General features: G+C 38.5%; 1 protein-coding gene across 1 annotated transcript; it reads left to right on the top strand.

Annotated features, from left to right (window-relative positions):
• The first annotated feature begins 1,113 nt into the window (after positions 1-1,113).
• Positions 1,114-19,738, top strand: LOC136011146 (rap1 GTPase-GDP dissociation stimulator 1-like). The gene is made up of 10 exons (XM_065672810.1): positions 1,114-1,239; positions 2,994-3,122; positions 3,616-3,741; positions 4,962-5,105; positions 8,254-8,388; positions 11,481-11,606; positions 15,781-15,920; positions 16,847-16,973; positions 18,004-18,132; positions 19,424-19,738. Exons 1-10 carry the CDS (start codon positions 1,119-1,121, stop codon positions 19,555-19,557), a joined length of 1,311 nt encoding a protein of 436 aa, XP_065528882.1. The 5' UTR covers positions 1,114-1,118; the 3' UTR covers positions 19,558-19,738.
• The last annotated feature ends 291 nt before the right edge of the window (positions 19,739-20,029 follow it).

Here is a 20,029-nt window from a genome sequence, read left to right as displayed (position 1 = left end):
TTGCTATTTAACCATTTGCACAATCCAAAAGCATTCACTGAAGGTTTCCGTCTATTGTGTTAATCTGTATCACAAGAAGTGATTGCTGCTACAATTACAGCTGTCCTGAGCCTATTTTGTTGTTTTCCTTTCTCTTTGTATACTTGCAAATTTACCTGTGACCAGAAAAAGCTACTGATCACTAAACCAAATGAAGCTGCAGACAAATTCTAAGTTTAATATTCTATTTACTACAAAGTCTTAGAATTAAACTGAGGTGACCCTATCAGATCAGGAATTTCAAAAGTAGCTCCCAGACTCCTTTATAAGGAAGTCTTTAAGGTCTCTGCCCACTCTCCTGAAATAACACAGGCCTGCAATTACCTGAAACTCCTGGCAGATGGTGATTTACTACCTTAAGAACAATAAGCCATACCTTGGATGAAAAAAACTTAAGCGAATTGACTGTTCTAATTAGTAGTCTAATAGAAGATGTTGTGCCTACTTACAAAATTTATTTCTAAGCTATACCTCAGGAATAGAAGCTTAATCCCTGACTTCCCATGCATTATGCAAGCATCCTTTTATAGTCAAAGATGATGAAACTGCTTTCCTCTTTGCTTTGCCACCTGTGCTTCAATTCTACGTGAAGCAGGATCATCAGCTGGAACTACACTTGCTGCAATTCAAGCAGCTGACTGATCTCATACATTTAGACTGAGACAGCCTTTAAGTACCCCGCTAAATCAGAACCTTGGATCCCACAGATACCCTCTATGAAGGTATAGGAAACGAACATGCAAATAAACCAGTTACAAAGCTGCTGCAGGTACTAACGCTGTTATCATTACAGAGCAAAGATCCTTCAGCCTACTCAGAGAGAGTGGGATCTTTTTAACTTTGGCAAAAATCCTGAAGGGCAGTCCACGATGCGCAGTGAAAGCAGCCCAGGTGCTTTCAGAGATAGCCAAGAATGGTATGTTGTACTAAAGTCTTCCTACAAGGTGTATTGCAGCACATTAGTTGTATGTTTCCACTCTTGAGTTTTGTTACATAGCTATTGGTCTTGCAATTGCAACTATTTTTATTTCAACATGGCAAAAAACCACAAGTCCCTCTCCCTTACCTATACAGAGGAAATGAAGAAACCATGTATTGAAGCAGATTTGGTTCCAACTTTGATACCTTTGCTGGAAAGTACAGACCAAGAAATGTTGCTTCATGCTGGGAGGGCTATTGGCCGCATCTGTTATGATAATCGTAAGTACTGGCTTGAGAGAATCCCATTTTCCCTAGCTGTACAGCATTAATTTATAAGGTATTGTAACCTGCAGTTCATAATAATTTGGAGACCTGAGCAGAGAATGTACTTCAGCCTCCAGTTAGACATCAAATTCACACAGCTTACAGACACCAGTCTGAATACATCTCAAACACTTCTGAAACTCTGGGTTTCCCCTGTACTTTTGACTTCAAGGTGACACATTCTTTGTCAGAACTCCTTTGCAACAAGAGTAGCAGAGACTCATACATATCTTAATTTTGGGCCCAGATCCTGAATGGCTTTGTCTTCTTTCAGAGTAATAACAACACCTATAAAGCAAAGCACTTGTTTAAAAAAATGTGTCAGAAAAAATATATTCTAAAAAAAAATAGATATTTATCAATGGTATTCTCCAAGATCTTTGTGCTCCAGATTTTCCATAAAGCCAGTACATGAGTCTGCTGGTCTCATGAATTAAACCGTTTTCATCTGCTAGCCCAAACAGTTTAAGATTTTTTCTTCTACCTTAATTCCCAGAATGACCAAAAGTAGTTATTATATACTGGAGGTAATATGGAACTTTTCACCTCCAGTACCTTCTATCCATTTCCCTCTGCCTTTAACATACCTTCTCTTATCTTTCTAGTGTGGACCTGCATAGCTTTATCTAGAAAGCTATAGGTTTTCTTTCCTGCACTGTTTCTATGAAATCCAAGCATGATAGGTATCTGGCATAGATTCTACCAACCCGCTGCAAATTAACATGTACTTGCCAAGGAATGACGATAAAAAAACCCTCCCCATACGATTACATGTAAGGCTCATGCAACTAGTATACACCAGCATTACTGCAGCATACGGCCATATGATTAACATACTTCACTTCTGTCAGAACACAGGCCCAGCACAGATTTGACAAGATGACTACAAAAAGAAAGAAAACAGTTATCAGTGTTTTCCTTGGTAACACAAATTTACACCTGCTTGAGAAACTTACTCAGCCTACAAAAAATCCAAAGATAATTTCAACTCAAGCGCTCCCAAGATTCCCTGCATGCTGGGAAACCAGCATTCAAATCACTAGAAGAGGACGATTCCCTAAGATGAAAGTAGTCTGCCTTTCAGTAGTATAATAGCCCAAATACTGGTAAAGTTTCCTGTTTTACAAAAACATTTTTTAAAGAAAAATAAAAAAAAAAATGAAACCCATTATTCTAACATGAAAATATAAACATTTGATATATGAGTCAGAACACTGTTGATTCCTGAAAAGAGTTGTCACCAGGCTACGCTTTGTCTTGGGTTTCCAGTCCCCTTCCATCTCCCTGACCTTTAGAACAAAAGAAGCTATAAAACAATAAGGCTGAGATTTCCATTCCCCGAGAGAAATAAGCCAACTGTCTGTGCCTCACTTAATTTTCAGACACACACTAAGAGAAACAGTCCATCATAACTCACTTTAGAAGCTGCACTAGTAGTAGAGATGCTCACGCAATTGTCTTTATATACCTTTTACAGTGGCCTAATTCCTCTAGTTAAAGTAGAACCAGGCAGTCTAGCAACACTCTGTCCTGAACCTTCATTTCCCATACACATGCATTAGCATGAACACCCAGCACAAAAGCTGCACAAATTCTGACAGTGTGAGAACGTACCAGAATATCCTGCTGCAAAGCATCTCAGTTGGTCCCTTTCTACCAATTTAATTGGTACCTATTTAATCACCTGTAACTTCTATTCTTATTACCAGGGGAACTTCAGGAAGAGCTGGTGAAGGCTGGAGTAATCACACCACTAGTCCGAGTATTAACTGATTATGCAGAGAGTGAACCACTTGTCCATGTTGATCTACTGGCCTTATGCAATCTTGCAGACCTTGGTAAAGAAATGTTTTTTTATCTTGGAGCAAAATATAATCTTCATACTGTCACTGCCTTTCCTTGTAAATGCAGAATGCCCACAGGTTTGGGAGTTGTTTTGGGGGATTTTGTGGGATATTTTTATTTGGTTTGTTTTAGGGTTTTGTTTGGGTTTGTTCGGGGGGGGGGGGGGGGGGGGGCAGTATTTGGGACTGGAGTGGTGGTTTGGGGTTTTCATTTGGGGTTTTGGATTTTAAATACTACTGATACCTAATCAGGGACTGGGCACAGTTACCTGTATTGGAGAATTAACTACTCTTTCCTGGAGTACCAGGAATTGCTGATATATTATATGTTTAAAAACAATTCAGAATTAATGGACAGCTTTTGACCCACAAATAAGTATAGAGGGCATAATTTCATGTGGTAAATTGACAGATTATAGGGAGATACACTTTTAACATTTAATCAGATAAAGAAGCATTCAAAGTCCTGACTTTATCATATACACAGATACAGCCAAGGAAGCTCTAAGCAAGACAAAAGTTGCTGAACAGCTGGTAAAACAACTGAGAAGAGCAGAGAACCATGAGAGGTTAGAAATTATCTTTGAGGTCCTGCAAGCACTTGCGAAAAATGGTAAGTCTCTTCTCAGCTTAGGAGAATGAGGAGAGGATACTAGTACTTAAATTCTGGGTTCTGAGTTTGCCATGAGACCCTACTAATGGAACCAACAATTTCTTCAGTGGAAAAAGCCACAATATGAAATCCTGGCCTGAGCAAGAATTTGAAGCTTAATAGGTGAGGCAACAAACAAAGGACTGGAGTAGCATTTCACTCTACTTTGGTGGATCTACAGGATAGCAGATGCAAGCTCATATACTCCATGGTGTGTAACAGGAAAGCAGACTTGACATAGTTTTCTCTTAAAAAATGACAACCAAATACAATAGACGATGCCTACTCTAAGCAGTGGTGTACTAAGCACCAACAAGAACCCACTAAAAATATCTAGACACCTGATACATATTTTAGAGAAATGAAAACTCATGGCTGGCAAGACAAGAAATGTCAAAGATCAGTGCAGAAGCACTGCTCGTTCTGCCTTGGTGTCATCCCAGCATCAGAATGTCTTTTACATGCAAAACCAAAACGGAGACTGCACCTAAAAAGTCTGGCTAAAGTTCAAGGATTTAGCTTTTTAGATGAAAGCACTTCAATAAAGCCTTAAGAAGCTTTTAGTGTGTGCCCTGGTTTCAGCTGGGACAGTGTTAATTTTCTTCCTAATAGCTGGTGCAGTGCTGTATTTCAGCTTTAGTCCAGGAACAATGCTGATAACACACCTATGTTTCAGTCATTGCTAAGTAGCGCTTATCCTGATCAAGGACTTTTCATTCTCTCATGCTCTGCCAGTTTGGAGTGGCACAAGAAACTGGGTGGAAGCAGAGACAGGACATCTGACCCAGACTAGCCAAAGGGGTATTCCATACCACAGCATGTCATGCCCAGTATATAAACTGAGCTAGCCAGAAGGGACTAATCGCTGCTTGGGTTGGCTTGGGTATTGGTCAGTGGGTGGTGAGAAATTTTGTTGTGCATCACTTGTTTTGCGCATTTGTCTCATGTGTCTTGTTTTCATTGCTGTTCCCTATTATCAGTATTGTTATTGTTGGCATTATTTCTATTATCATTATATTTTACTTAATTGCAATTATTAAGCTGGGTTTCACATTTTTCTGATTCTCCTCCCCATCCCACCTGGGGAGAGGGCAGGAGGGAAGTGAGTGAGCAGCTGCCTGGTACTTTGTTGCCAGCTGGGTTTAAACCACAACCATGTGCTTTTAATGTGATCTCTACAGATGCTCTGAAAGTGCAGTTGGTGGAAGCAGGTGTGCAAGAGGTGCTGTCCGAGATCCTGATGAGGCTCCAGGGTAGTTCACAAGATGAAAATACATGCATTGTGAAGGCTGCATCAGATCTCATTGTCTCTCTGCTTCTTGGAGGTAAAAAAAAAAACAACAACAAAAACCCAAACAGAAGGCATACCGACATTCCAGATTTAAAAAAAAGTCCCCTGGATTTGCCATCTTCTCTGCTGCTTTCACAGTTAACAGACACATCTGCAACCTGTTTCATAATCCTTAGGGGAATTCTTCCCAGGCACCACATTATTTATCATAGGAGCATACCACTCCCATTGCCATGCCTCCCTTCAAGCATGTACATATGTTGCCTGAAGTCATCCAATACCATAGTGACTGCTCCTGTGCAGAACACAGATGAAAGCACAAGAACTTCAGACCATTGTAGCTGTACCTGTGGTTGTCAGTTCACACACTGCTTCTATAAATTTACTTTCACAGCTGCCTGAAGAGCCAGTTTTAAATCTAAACCTAATCAAATTAAGTTCATGTGATACTGAACTACTCATGTTTCCTGATGTACTATTCTGAGTACATACTTCAAACATTTGGATTAACAAATTAAAGAACTTTCTTGTAACATAAATTCCGCATCTATTAGGAACAGACTGCTACACTGCTGACCTAGATTTTTCACTAAGTCTGTAAGCTGATTTCAGGAATACTAAAAGGCTGAAGACCTAACAGCAACTTAGTTTAAGTGGCCCTGCTGTGTTGTATTTTGAGCAATACAGATTAAAGAATAAAACATCAAGAACTGGACACTTGCACTGCATCCCACCACCCCCAATCCCAAGGCAACCAACAATTTTCATTAATATGTGCTTATCATAAAAGATTCCCTCACATCTGTCTGAATGTTAAAAACACAAAGTCTGTCTAGCTAAAGCAAGTCATCATACACACATATTTCCACCTCCCCCATCTTTTCTAGTCTCCCTTTCTTCCTTCTCTTACACCTTGCTCTGAATCACCCATTGTGCATTATAGTTCTACAAAGGCCACAGAAATACCTTCAGTGCCTTTAAACTAGCCATCTTCAATTTATTCAGCTGAATAGCTTGCTTCATCACCCAGTCTTCTCCATCCATCTCCCCCACAATCCCATTACATGTTTCACATGGAAAAAGTGAACAATCCCTCTCATGCCTCAGTATGTGCCACTGATGTATGCAGAGCCTTTAATCTAAGAGAAAAAACCCACTATGGAAATCTGATCTCAGCATCAAATAACTTCCAAGTCAGTGAAAAGATGACAGACAGCTTTTGCAGCTATGAAGTGGCTGTGCCATCATACTTCAAGTATGAGCCATTAAATTGAAGGTTCTGCTGCTGTCCAAGCAAAAATCTATAGAAGAAAGAACCAATTTGGAGCTCTGTGACATTCAAAGCAAGGCAGACACTAATGGGTCCTGCCTATTCACACTTTAGTGCAAGAGAAAATAATGCCCTGCCATTCTTTGGTTTGAAAGGTGGGGGGAGGAGAGAAATGAAATTCAATTAAGGTTAGTCTATATGAAGATCAAAATATTTTGACTTCACAATTTTGTCAGACCAAAAGAGATGGTGTTTCTAGAGAACCCATCCTTAAAGAGAAGTAGGCAATTTTCCTCATACACTCTGATCTCCAAAGGTTAGAGCCAAGCAATAGAAATTTGAGGGATCATAAGCAAAAACATCGCTTTAGAGAATGTGTGCATAAGTGATACCAAAAGACTTTTTGCATTAGTAGAAACTGAACTATTTTGCAGACTGATAGTTTTGTCATGAGTATATCCACTTATGTTTTACAAGCGGTTGACGTTCTTATTTAACGTATGTAGTAACACGGGAAAAAATACGTTACTAACTGAAATGCTAAGAGATTAAAGGAATAATAGGCATTGGTTCAAAAGACAACATGGAGTTTCTACTACTGGAAATACTGGGGTATGCTTGGAAATAACATTCAAATCAACAAAGGTGTTAAAATTGCTGCAGCCATTTTTAAGTGGTATACACACAAAAATTGAGTCTGTACATCTTAGGCATGCAGTTAGTACCACAAGAGGCACCTAAAGCTAATTCTGGCTAGATTCTCTACTTACATGAAGTCTGTATAATGCCATGGATAATTGTTTACTCCAAGTGAAGATGTGGTCTTCCTATAAGACCCTGTATTTCTTCCTTCCTGTAGAATACTGTATTCGTATATGGGGTTTTGCTGCTTTTTAACAGCATTCACAAGGTAACAGCACAGCAATAAGGAAACTTCTACTAGTGGCAGGAATATGCTTCTCTTGAGGTGTAATAAATTGTATTGAATAAAATACAGAAAAATATTTGATAAAGAGCATCTTCAAAATACTTCCTTCAGGAAGGATGCATATGATAACATGCAGAGTTTCCTTTTGCTCTAAAGAGCAAAACCTCACTTCCTATTAAGGTGAGCTAAGTAGCTGCTGATAACAAAACGGCTGTCAACTCTGCAGAGCAAGTTCTCAAAGAGAGAGGGAGACATGTAACAAATAAATGCTCACAGAAAATATTGCAAAGCATATACTAAGCAAAATGGTAGTTCTTCAGAATGTACAAACCTGCTTTCACCACATCAGAACTCTCTAGGTCAGCTCATATTTTCTTAGCTTCATATGACAGCAACTCCTCATTTCAGAAAATGGGTTTCTCAAAACAGGTAATAAAAGCTAGGCCCAATTCTTTCAATGATTAATGACAAATTATTTGACTGAATACAAGGAGTAATAGCAGTACAAAACTAGTAATCATACTCACCGCTGCTGGATAAGATCCCTGGTCTCACAATGGTCTCTTAAACCAGCACAATAGCAAAACTGAAGTATTACATTTCTCCTGCAGAGAAACTGAAAATGCTACCAGTATTCTACCACATACATAGTGAAAAATAAAGCAGTATTGGGGGGATCGGGAATAAAAAAAAAAAAGCAACAAAACTTATCGGCAGACATATAGTTCTAATTTGACAGTGACTGTCTAGAAAGCTCTTTCGAGCTAAGCTTTACTCAAGGATGTCTCAACATTCACAGGTGGCTAATGCCCACTTACCTCTAGAGTTGAAGGATGTAAAAGACCATGCAAAAGCTATAGTCTCAAATTTATCAAGACATTAAAACATTCAAGGTAAAGAGTCCCTGAATTCTCAATTTGCGTGATTTATGTCTACCATTGTGTTTCTCACCTCTCTCAACTGCTTGGTTTTGCCTTTTTTCAGATGGCAACTGTGTACGAATGGTACAGCTGGGAGTCATACATCAGCTTCTGGATCTTTTGGAGAAACATGTAGAGAGCGAGGACATCTCTGTTCAACATGCTGCACTCAGTGCCCTTAGAAACCTTGCTATACCAGGTACAGAGTTTAAAGACTATTTACTGTGATTCTTCGTAAAGATGGATCATTTAATGGAGATCTGTGTGGCTTTGTCCAAGCCACCAATGTAAGCCCCCTGTATTTTGAGGGGCAATTGACCTTTTTTTCTCCCTGCAGAGACATATGTATTTCAGTAACTCACCAAGACTTTTTATCTACATAGAGGGTCTACACATAATAAAGAGTGATCTCATTGCCAGGTGCTAAAATAGTTTCATATTAAAAACGTAGAGCAGTTCAAGACAAAACCGCAGAACAGGGTCTGTAGCTTAAAATCGAGAGTATGGGGTAAAGCTATTACATCACAGCTGGCAGCAATTTCATAAATCTGCTCCTCTTCTATACAGCCAATATTCGTTCTGAATTCAGCCTTTGTAACAAACACACTTGAAAACTACAAACTTAAGGGGAAGCACAAGAAAAATGGGGACAGACTTTTTTAGTAGGGCCTGTTGTGATAGGACAAGGGACAATGTTTTTTAACTACAAGAGATTAGATTTAGCCTAGATATAATGAAGACATTTTTTATGATAGGGGCTGTGAAATACTGGAACAAGTTGCCCAGGGAGGTGGGTGCCCCATCTCTGGAAACATCCAAAGTCAGATTGGATGGGGCTCTGAGTAACCTGATCTAATCTCCCCACTCAGTGAGGTGGGGTGGAGGGAGGGGGTTGAACTAGATGAGCTTTGAAGGTCCCTTCCAACTCAGTTCTATGATTCTACACTTGTGACCTTTTGTTAATACACATCAGGAAATTGTGCTGCTTCTTATCTCAAATTTACTGTTTCCATGTGAAATTGCAATTCAGGCCAGAAATGTTTTCCTAGAGACTTAACAGCGCAGCAGCACCCTGCAACAGTCCTTATACTGCTACAGAGTACTCCAGAGAAGAGCATGACACCAATAATATCTTGTAAAGATAACAGATTTTGAAGCTGTCTGCCAATTTTATTATGTAAACTAGCCAGCATGCTTGGTCTAACAGTTTTAGGCATAATCACTGCTTTGAACAAGTGAGAGCTCCAGAATATGCCACTTGCTACTTTGCTTCCCCTACTTCCTTTTAAAGCTGATACAATTCCTTCTTGCAGACAGCTGTCGTCAGAACCTCACCTATTTCTTTCAACTTATTTTTTACATACTCTCAAGTAATTTATTTAGTTTGGCTTATAATATCACACACTCTCTGGATCATGACAACCAGCCATTATCTGTCTATCCAGTATTTTAACAAACATGTTTCACACCATAAGCCCCTTGCTGCTTTTATGTGTATTTCTTTCTCTGAAGAGGTATTCCACCACCACTCACATCAGCAGACAAATTGCTTTTTGGTGCTAATAGAGTATGCAGCACTCTGAGGGTGCATGCCAGCTACCTTACATCAGTCACAACCTAACACAGAGCTATTAGAAGATAATCACAGAACCATGAAAAATCATGGAGAGCCATCCACCTGAAATTAGGAGAGTGATTTAGTAGGCAAAATGTAACTATCATTATTAGAATAAAAAGGTGGACTTTTTCCATAACCATAGGGGCGTCCCATGCTTAGCCCCCATTGACTTTACTCCTGCAATATGTACAATAGGAATTAATGATTACAAGCAGCAAAGATCCCAACTAATCTTATTTGAAAGATAGCAATGTTGATGTAGTTTCCCTTGACAAGCAGCAGATAATTATGTTCTAACTCATAATGTGTTCCTCAACAAATACCAAGGCCCGATTTTTGTAATGGCAAGCCCCTTGGGAGTTCCTTAGCAATGCAACCAACACAGCTGATCTTGCAAAGATTACAAGATCTAAACCTCCAGAAAAACATGGCTGCAACCTGCAACTTCATTCCCTATGTCACTGCCTGCTACACATAGTACCAGTAGATCTCAGTGTTCTTTATATGCTGTAACTTTTCCTCACAATAATAAATCACTTCCGGAAATACACAAACTCTTACCACTTTCAATATAGTCTGCTTCATGAAGGGAAAACAAAGAAACAAAACCAACCCCAATACAAACCACAACAACAACAAAACCCCACCAAAACAAAAACAAAAAACAAAACCAAAACCTACAACACCACCCCACCAGCCACCAAAAAGACTGAGAGCAAATCCAAAGAAATCATAAACCAAAAATTAATTAAGTATGGATCAACACTTGCAAATGAGAACAAGTAGAGTCTTCAATTGAAGTAATGATCTTGGAGAACAAGATTATAAAAAAAATAATTTAGAAAAGTAATTATGCTGTAGTGAATGTGCCACTGAAAACCATGGACATTAAGAACAGTTACTTAACAGCGTTTGCTTCTCTATTTGTCCAAAAGGAAGAGGAAGGGATAGAACAGTTGTCTCCCTAAATTCACTGTGTGTCATGTGTACTCTCTTCCCTCCCCCCCCCCCCGAAAAAAAGGCATGGTGAAGATGGTATGAAAATTGCTCTGAAGGAATCAGCTTTTGGTAACACAGTTAAGCAGCATTAGGACTCTTTCCAGACAAGCTTCTAATTATTACCAGGAATTACTGCAATAACTGGAGCAAAGACACAAGAATTAGGAGAAGAAAGCACAGAAACAGACACAAGAATTAGAAGAAAACACAGAAACAAAGGCATGAACAACAGCAGATCAGAGAGCTCAAATAATAAAAGAAAATTAATTTTCAATAAATATGGCTATGTAAATCACTTCTGCCACCCAGTTAAGATGAGCAAGCACAGGAAAAGCTTGCTTGCAAGAGTGACCAAGTGAATGGATTGTCTATTACAACTAGAAAAAGGGAGAGAAACAACAATGCTGTGTTTATCCTATTTATGCACTTCATTCCAGGCAGGGCTCAGATCAAAACTAACCAAAATATTGTAACAGCAATTCCTAAGAAGTTTTTAGTTCAAGAGAAATCTGAACAATTGAGTAGTCCTGACTGTTTCTGAGCACTCTGACAAGCTGGACTTTTTGGTAAGAGCGTAACGCAGCTTAAAATTCAGAACAGTTATATTGTATCTACATTTTCAGATACTTGTGTGGTTATTGAGCTTCATAGCACTGTATTTTTCCATTTTCTAGTTGTTAGCAAGGTTCAAATGCTGGAAGAAGGTGTGGCAGAACGGATTCAGACACTTCTAAGGTCAGAGATGCCTCCTGTGCAGTTTAAACTTCTTGAAACACTACGGATGTTAGCAGATGGTCAAGGTAAGGAATTGCTAATGTTTGCTGATGTCAAATAGGCACCCCACTTCTCCCCTCTCCCCGCAAGACAATGAACATGGCAAGGAAAACACAGGCTAAGTGTCCTGCTGACCTAATTCCACTCAGTCTGGAAAGGTTCCAACAGAGATGATCGCCAAAGGCTGCAAGACTTCCATACTGTCCCAGTCAGCCTCAGAAGTACTTTAGAAAGAAACCAAATGGAAGAATCTGCATAGTCAGTGAGAAACGGCAAAGGCCTCAAGGAAAGATGTTTTCCACCAGAGATATACTAGCAAGGCATGAGTACAATGGAAAAGATTAAGGCTAAGGCTTTACAGTGCCAAATCACAGGAAAGCAAATCAATAATAAAACTAATAAATAATAATAATTATAAAATGAAATAAATAAAAATAATAAAACAATAATAAAAGGATTAAAGGGAGCTGGGGTGGAGTGAGGCAGGAGAAATGAGTTTCTACCACGCAGTATCTCTACACATATGGTGCCATGTTTGCCTGTCTGATATGGCTCAAATGTTGAATTTACTCTGCACATTGAAATGTGGGATTATTTATTTGCACTTCATTCACTTCTACACAGAGGTGGGTATGCAAAGGCAACAATACTCACTCTGTGCATACACTTGCATTTTTAGAAACATGCACAACTTCAGAACTATGTTAAGATCTACCATAGTATCTAAATTTATCTTTAGATTTATATAGCTTCTTACCAGAGTATAACACAAGAACAAGTGTTGTAGGGTTTATTTTTCTTAGTAAGTGTTCTAATTCTTTCATATCACCCAAGCAGCTGCCCTAGAACACCTTGAGAAGTGCACAAATAACAATAGGTCAAAACAGAACCAGAAAAGTTGTGACTGTTTTGCAGTAGAACTGAAGGTACAGAACAATTACAATCACAAATTCGTTAGTTATATGGAAGGAGAAAAAAAATCTCACTCTCCCACATTCCATGCTGCATACTCGTTTACACCACTGAAGGCATCACTTCGATGTAGCATCCTTTTTCAAACTAATATGCATGATACAAATTTAGATCTAGCCCTCATATTAATAAACACAGATTCCAGTCCAGTAAAAAGCTTTGACTTACATTTCACCAAGGCAGGAAATGAACACTGTAAGATATACAGAAACTTACCCTCTCCCTCCCAGGCCTTGAAAAAGAGTCATTAAAAGATCATTTCTCCAAAGTTGTATCTGAATGGTGCTGGAGACTGTTTAGCTTTTAAAACTGAGGCATCATAACAAAACGGATCTAAATAATCAAACACTGAATTTTATACATTTCTTTAACTCAGTGCTATTTACCTGCCCTCATATGAAGTCAGAACTTGGTACAAAATGGTACAATATTTGAATCTGAAACAACACAGATATTGTAGAGTAGAAAAAAAAAGGCATTTTAACGTTTGCCTATTCCTGCCTATGAGCACATAATTCTCCCACCTTTAATTACTTTCTATTCTGTTTACCCATGAGTTACCATTGTTGCTAATTAGCTCAGCCTGAACTCTTATGAATACACATCTACTAAGAAATCCACACTAAATTAGTTAATTGCATTATCTAGTATAAGTTCACTATTGTGACAATCACTGGGCATGCTGAAGCCTACAGACCAGAAGAGGTGGGTTTCTTCCTAACTATAGGAAACAGGAATAAGATCTGTCAGCTTCATTACACTAAAGAGATGTTAACATTAACTCCTGATTTTCCACTGTTTGCTTCAGAGGAGCAGAAGAATTTGTGCACTTCAACAGCCCAAAGACTTTCAGCTGAACTGAAAGTTCAGTCATACAAATTGTTAAAATTGGGTGTTTTGTAAGTGAAAAGAGCCTGTTCCTGTTAATAACTAATTGGGTTTTATTTCAAAGAACTCTATTGCTGGTAGACATCAAACTGTCAAACTGGGTCAAGACGCTTCCTTTGACCAAGCCTCTTAGACTGGCTCCATTCACCATCCTCTCACCACTTTCTGCTTCCTGTACTAAATTGGATTACCATGATCTCCTCAGACTAATGTGTAACATCTGACCTAGAAACAAAAGCTTGTTACATGAGGTAATACACAGGTGGTTGTGCAATGACAAGCAGCTCATCTCAAAACAAACATGTTCAACTAAGCCAGAACGTGTCAGATTCCTTGTGGGATTTTGATCTGTGGATTGTTTCTTAGCATACTGGATAAAAGCAAACAAACATGTCTGTCCTTCCTCATCTCCCTCCCCAAAATAGAAAGTGTACAGGCTGACTTATTTTGACTTTTTTGTTGACAGGTTTCAGCAAAATATCCAGAGTAATCATGCGGTTTATTGACACTGACCTTCTGGTGTGCATGCTCCATTTGACCCTTTCCTGAATATTTCAAAACAAATGTCACACACAGAGAAAGGGAGAGATAAAGAGACAGGAGCAGGGTGATGCTGTTATCAGCCAAACCTATTCCTTGTGGTTCCAGATGTTAATACTGGTTCTTCCTCAAGTCTTTGCTTCCAAAGGAGCAAGGATCTCCCTGGTTACCTTACTTCAGGACAGGAACTATTTTAAAAAACTGGAAAAATTAAAAAGATTGGAAGAAGCTCACAAATCCTATAAATCCTTCTTCGGGAAAGTACGTCCCAGGAAGGCCTTCACCACGTATTTCCTTCTTCAGAGCACGCAATGCACATTTCATGCTTATCTGCTGTGGTCCTCTAGCAATGAGGGGTGGACACAGGATAAGACTACAAACCACCAAAATGACATCAACAAGAAAAATCCTTAATTATAAATAACTACACAAGACTCCTAAATATGAATTAAATTTTATAACCACAGTATTTTTTTCCTATTTTTTGCAAATAGAACAATTCTACACTGAAAGTGAGCATCTGTCCTATGACTACTCTTGTCTCTCAGATGCTACATCTGATGCCCAGTTGGAAATACTGCACCTTTATACCCACGGTTCATGATCAACTGAAATGCATGGAAACAGCTGTTTGGCAGTTTACAAAACAACTCTTGGGCTCAAAGCCAAATAATTGAGCACTCAATTCCCACAAAAAGACAGATTAAGTTGTGCACATTACTACTTTCTTATCTTTCTCCTGGTACACTTCAGTCAGAAGGAACTACCAGTTGAACCAAGATGTAGAATTTCAGTCTTAAGTATTGAACAGGATCAATTAACTGAAATTTCTAAGCAGTATTTACCAGGATGTTCTTAGGGCTGAACCTCTGTTTAACATAATTGGTTGAAAAGAGTATTTCAGTCTTCAGCACCCTTCCACCTCCATTTAGCTTTGCTCAGGAAATCACTTTCTACCAGTTAGTTACATTTGATCCACAGCACTTTAAAAATGTGTTATTAAACTGCACTAAAACTCCTGTGGAATCATGGGTTTGACTGATGAAAGAAGAAAGAGCATAAGCAAAGTTCCTTTTGCTGCTGAAATTCTAAAAGCTCTGGGAGTAGTCTTCCCTAGTGGCAATGAGCCTTAAGCCATCATTAGAGTTCCACTACTTAGGAAAAATTACCCAGTGAGGTTTTTTTCCAAATGTCAACAAAAAGATTAATACTTTGAGCAAGTCTTGCAAGAGGGTTCCTGAAACACAAGGGAATGCACATTAAAAGGGTCCTCCAAACTCTCGGGGAAGTTTTGATGATGCCTAATACACAGTTAAACACAGTCTTAAGACATGCAATTACAGACATGCTGCAATCCTGTTCTAAGACTTGGCTTCCTACATGCTACCAACAGTAACTGTCACCATCACTGACAGAACTGAAACAGCAAGAACAGGATCTAAAGAGCCCACAGTTTCATTTGCGCAGGGGTCTAACAGCAAGTGCAAGAAACTGCACAGGAAACAGTCCATGAATATTTCAGGATAGCAGCAGAACATTTGTTTTCAAAGATACAAAGTTGCTCATTTTAAGCCCTGCTTCAGCAGCTTCTTAAAAAGTTTAAGTTTATTGGAACAGCTTATTCTGTTCTTTAACTCCAAAAGTTACTGTAACACAACCAGCATTCCTCAGGTAAATATTCACAAGATTTCTTAAAAAAACAATGCTTTACTTACAGCTTTCAAAGGATAGCTCAGGCCTGTGACAGAAAGACTGAGAACTTTGATTTTGAATGCCTCCTGATGATGTTTTTCTCTTCAGCTGATGCGGCTGAAATCTTGGGCCAAGACCCTATGCTACTCAACAGACTTGTGCAGTGGTGCAGTGCTAATGACCACACTGGTGTTCATGGAGAAGCAAATCGGCTGCTAGCATCCATCGTGCATCACAACAGATCCCAAGTACGAGAGCTACTAGCCTGATACGTATCTATTTTATCCTTCTCAAATATTTTTAAAGCTTGTCGATATAGCCGGGGGTTGTGTTAGACAGCACATACAGCTTTATCATTAAAAACATGAAAAATCACAGTAAAAACCCCTCATCTGCCTCAATATCAATAATGGGGAGGTGAGCAGAAAAGCCATGCTCTCCATAGCCACAGATACTGCACAGAAATGAATAACATGGTTACTTTACTGTCACTTGTCAACTTTTAACTTGAGTAAGGCTTGACAAATGTTAAGTAGGTAAAGCTTTTCTACTTCCGTATTAGTTTCAAAATAAAATGGCAAAGATCACTCAGACCTGGCCCAAATGTCAGTCCTGTAGGAGCGTCAAAGAGCCCACTTACCTACCTAATGATGGATAAATCTGGCATGACCTGTATCTGCTGGCATATTAGAACAGGATCTGTTTTTTGTAAATCTTGTTATCATACACAGGCATATCAATCATGCTTCATTTGAAGTAGTGACAAAAAAGTAGATACTATCTGCAAAGGGTTTGATAAAGTAAACCTAATCTTTGCTAGTCTGCAGGCTTGAAATGAAAAACTTAGTACGGTCAAACTAAAACTCCTGACACAAACTATAAAAATTACCATATATATATATATATATATATATATATATATATATATATATATATATACACACACAATTGCAAGTATTGATATTTCGAGTAAATTGGACCAGCCTGAGGCAGACATGCATGATCAGTGACCCAAGCACTGTTATCTTTAGTCTTCAAATACTGGTTTGCATTGCAGCAGGCAAATCACTGCCATCAATTAAAAGGCTGAAGGGTGCAACGTAATTTCTTTCTTCATTTTACATTATTCACAAGTCAGATTTCCATTTGTGGTATTTTACCTTTGCTCTAACAGGAAGTGGTCAAAGCCATCCACGAGGCACAAGGAGTGAAGCATCTGATTTCCATGACAACAAGCGAACATGCTGCCATGCAGAATGAGGCTCTGAATGCCTTGGCAATAGCATCTGCAATCAATTTAGGTACTTTTCTCCTGAAAGTAATTACTTGTGCAAGATCCTCAATTATTAAAAAATATGATAATGCTCTTAGTTCTATGTAACATGTTAAGAAAAAGTGTGTTTCTTGTTTAGATGTGGCTCTTCAGCATGAAATAAAGGTCAGCCATTCAGAAGATGGCAAAAGCAACAGGCTACAGTAATTACCTGAAGATTTTTTCTGTTTCGACTCAAATGATCAGGTTGCATAGACAGGCACAATCTGCTGAGTAGCATGGTGTATTGCTAGAAACCTACACAACAAAACAGAAAAATGATGAAGACTAGAGAAAAAAGATGAGAAAGCCTAAATGAAGACAAAATTAAGGATAAATTATGGACTTGGTCAATGAAGACTAAATGTTTTCTTCAGAAAGCAGACATTCTAATGCAGGAAACAAAGCAGAAGCATAGACAAAAGGGCCTTGTAGAAGGTGCAATTGAGACAAGTGAGAAAACTGTACCTACTTTTACTGAGCTAGTTTTCAGAAAGACTGAGTATACTTCTTTTTCAAGACTGAATATACTTCTTTTTCAGCTTTTTCCTATATGGCTGACCACATCTGAAAGTGGGTCTCAATTTATTACAATAAAGACAGTCACCACAAACCTACATAAATCAAAAGATAAACTGAAAATTTGGAGTTTCCTATAACAAGACAATAAAGAGCCCATTTTACTGCTTGGTCCACCATTAAGGCTCTCAAACTCAACTGGGCAAGTAATGCAAATCCACATTTGTAGCACCAAACATTGCAAATCTTAATCTATTATGAAGTTATTTTATACAATCTATAGTACATAGGTTCTGTCTTCCAGAATGAGAGCAGTGAAGAAACACTATACAAAAAATAATACAGAAATTCTCCAGCAGGGACAACAGATGCCCAAGACATCCCTCCATAGCCAATTTGAAATGAAGCTTGTCAGGAATGTCATTTTTTAAAAGGAAGCATGTTCACTTCCCAGCTTCTTTTCAGCTAACAGCTCAGGTATTTGCTTGCTTATTTTTCAGAAACCCTTGAAGAATCTTTTAAGGAATTACAGCTAGTTCAAAGCTTACACAAACTTCTACAAGATGATAATACAAGTCCTGAGGTGAAATATAATTCAATGGGTCTTCTGTGCAGCCTTCTTAATTCAGGTAATTTTTTAAGTTGTCTGTCATGAAAGGATAGATATTTGGGATGTGTTTCCAGTAACAGAAAACAAGCATTTTCTGTTACTGAAATGTGCTGCTTGTGATGCTGCAGTCAGGGAACAATAAAGGATATTAAACAGGTTAATCCTTTATTCATCACCAAAAATACCAGTCAAGTAGCTTCTTTCTGTATGAAAAGTTGATTAGACCATCAGTTGAATAAAAAGAAAAATAAAAAAAGAAAAATAAAAAAGGCTTTATTCCAGTGAGTTAGTGGCATAATCAACTCCTGAAATAGTAAAATTAGAGCCTTGAAATAAAGGCATCTTTGTCCAAATTCACCATGGACAAATGTCTGGCAGTCCCAGGTCCTGTATGTACCACAGCCTTTTTGTGTTCCACAAAATAAAGAGCCTGCATCATCTTCCACATGCAGACGTACATTTATTCTGCTTATGCTGTCAGCAAAAGAGAAGCAGAAATAAAACAGTAATTTTAGCAATGCTCCCTTTGCACAGCAACTTTTAGTTAAACATATGAAGGATATGATTTCAGTTTCTCTCACTCTATGGTTAGGGAAGACTTAAAATGCTTTGTGCAAGATCAGACTTATCCTGGATGTGTGGCACTAACTGAAAACCACCTTGAAACCAGGAGGCCAAAGATCTCATGCCAGTTTCTCACATCTTAATACATAAATCATGTAAGCTGAAAATGATTGTGCTCAAGGCAAGGATCTGCCACAAGAGGAACTGCCTTTTGAATCCTGGAGCCACCCTGTATTGACAGACAAGCTGGATTTTGCAGTATACTTTTTTTTTTTCCCTGTAGCCACACAGACTTTGGAACAGGGATAAATACTTGCATCCTTCAGTGCTTCCACAGGGTACCAACACAACAGATGTATCTCCAAGACTTTTTTTTCCAGAGGTGTCTATACCTAGCACTCTATATACTAACTAAATTAATATCTAAAATTAAGTCTTGCCAATACAAAAGACTAACAAAAAGAATACAGGAAAAAAAATCCTGGAACTTGTCCTGTATTACATTTTCAACAAAGTCCTTGTCTTGTGTTCAATCAGTTCTTGGAAGTCAAACAGGAGGAAAAAAAAAATAAAATCTTAACCTGTTAAATACTTTCAATGGCTGAGTGCCTCTTGAGAGAAGTTTACTTAAATTAAATCAGCTCATTTTAAACAGTAAATACTCCAAACTCTTATCTTACAACAATAGTTGGGAGACACTATGCCACGGCATGTCACTAAAACTCAGCTTTTCCTCATTCATTCAGGTGATCTGAGGCAAGAAATAGAAGAGGACAAGATTAAAGAAACTCTGGAACAACTCTGCAGTCACAGCAATGCAAATGTAGTCAAGGAAGCTGTCACAACACTACAGGTTTTGAGAGGAGAAACACCCCACTAGCTTCCCTTCTTCCCCAGAGCAACCCTACATCGCCACTGAGGCAAATGCAGTAAAACAGTAGCTTCGCCAACCCAACCTTGCATACATCATGCTGCCACGTAACCAAGACTACTAAAGCCCAGATACAGCTCCTGCTTTTAGAAGCTGTACATAAAAAAAGGAACACTCATGTGTTCATCTATTTGGCCTACAGATGCTTACATCACTGCTGCTTTTCACTGAGGTACTAACATACAGCAGTAGGAATAAGGCCTGTAAAGCAAGCAGTCTTAGAACACATCACATTAGAAACATCAGAGAACTACTTCTGTAATACATTTTTCAGCTGCTTGGTTCTACCAAATCAGGATAGCACTTGCAACTGTTTTTTTTTTGTATCAATGGGACTTCAAAATCATTAGAAAAATATCTCAAGCTTATATCAAGCAACCTGAAACAATGGGGTTTTACATCAGAGCTGTACCTTAAAAAA

This window comes from Lathamus discolor, chromosome 3 (genome assembly GCF_037157495.1).
Source record: "Lathamus discolor isolate bLatDis1 chromosome 3, bLatDis1.hap1, whole genome shotgun sequence".
Taxonomy (NCBI): Eukaryota; Metazoa; Chordata; class Aves; order Psittaciformes; family Psittacidae; genus Lathamus; species Lathamus discolor.
This window is presented reverse-complemented; position numbering and strand designations above follow the sequence as displayed.

Excerpts from the sequence above, each read along its gene's own strand:
- LOC136011146 (XM_065672810.1), top strand. The coding sequence starts at position 1,119 with ATGAAGAAACCATGTATTGAAGCAGATTTGGTTCCAACTTTGATACCT. Across the intron at positions 3,742-4,961 it reads GCAAGCACTTGCGAAAAATG|ATGCTCTGAAAGTGCAGTTG; the intron begins GTAAGTCTCTTC and ends TGATCTCTACAG. Across the intron at positions 18,133-19,423 it reads GTGCAGCCTTCTTAATTCAG|GTGATCTGAGGCAAGAAATA; the intron begins GTAATTTTTTAA and ends TCATTCATTCAG.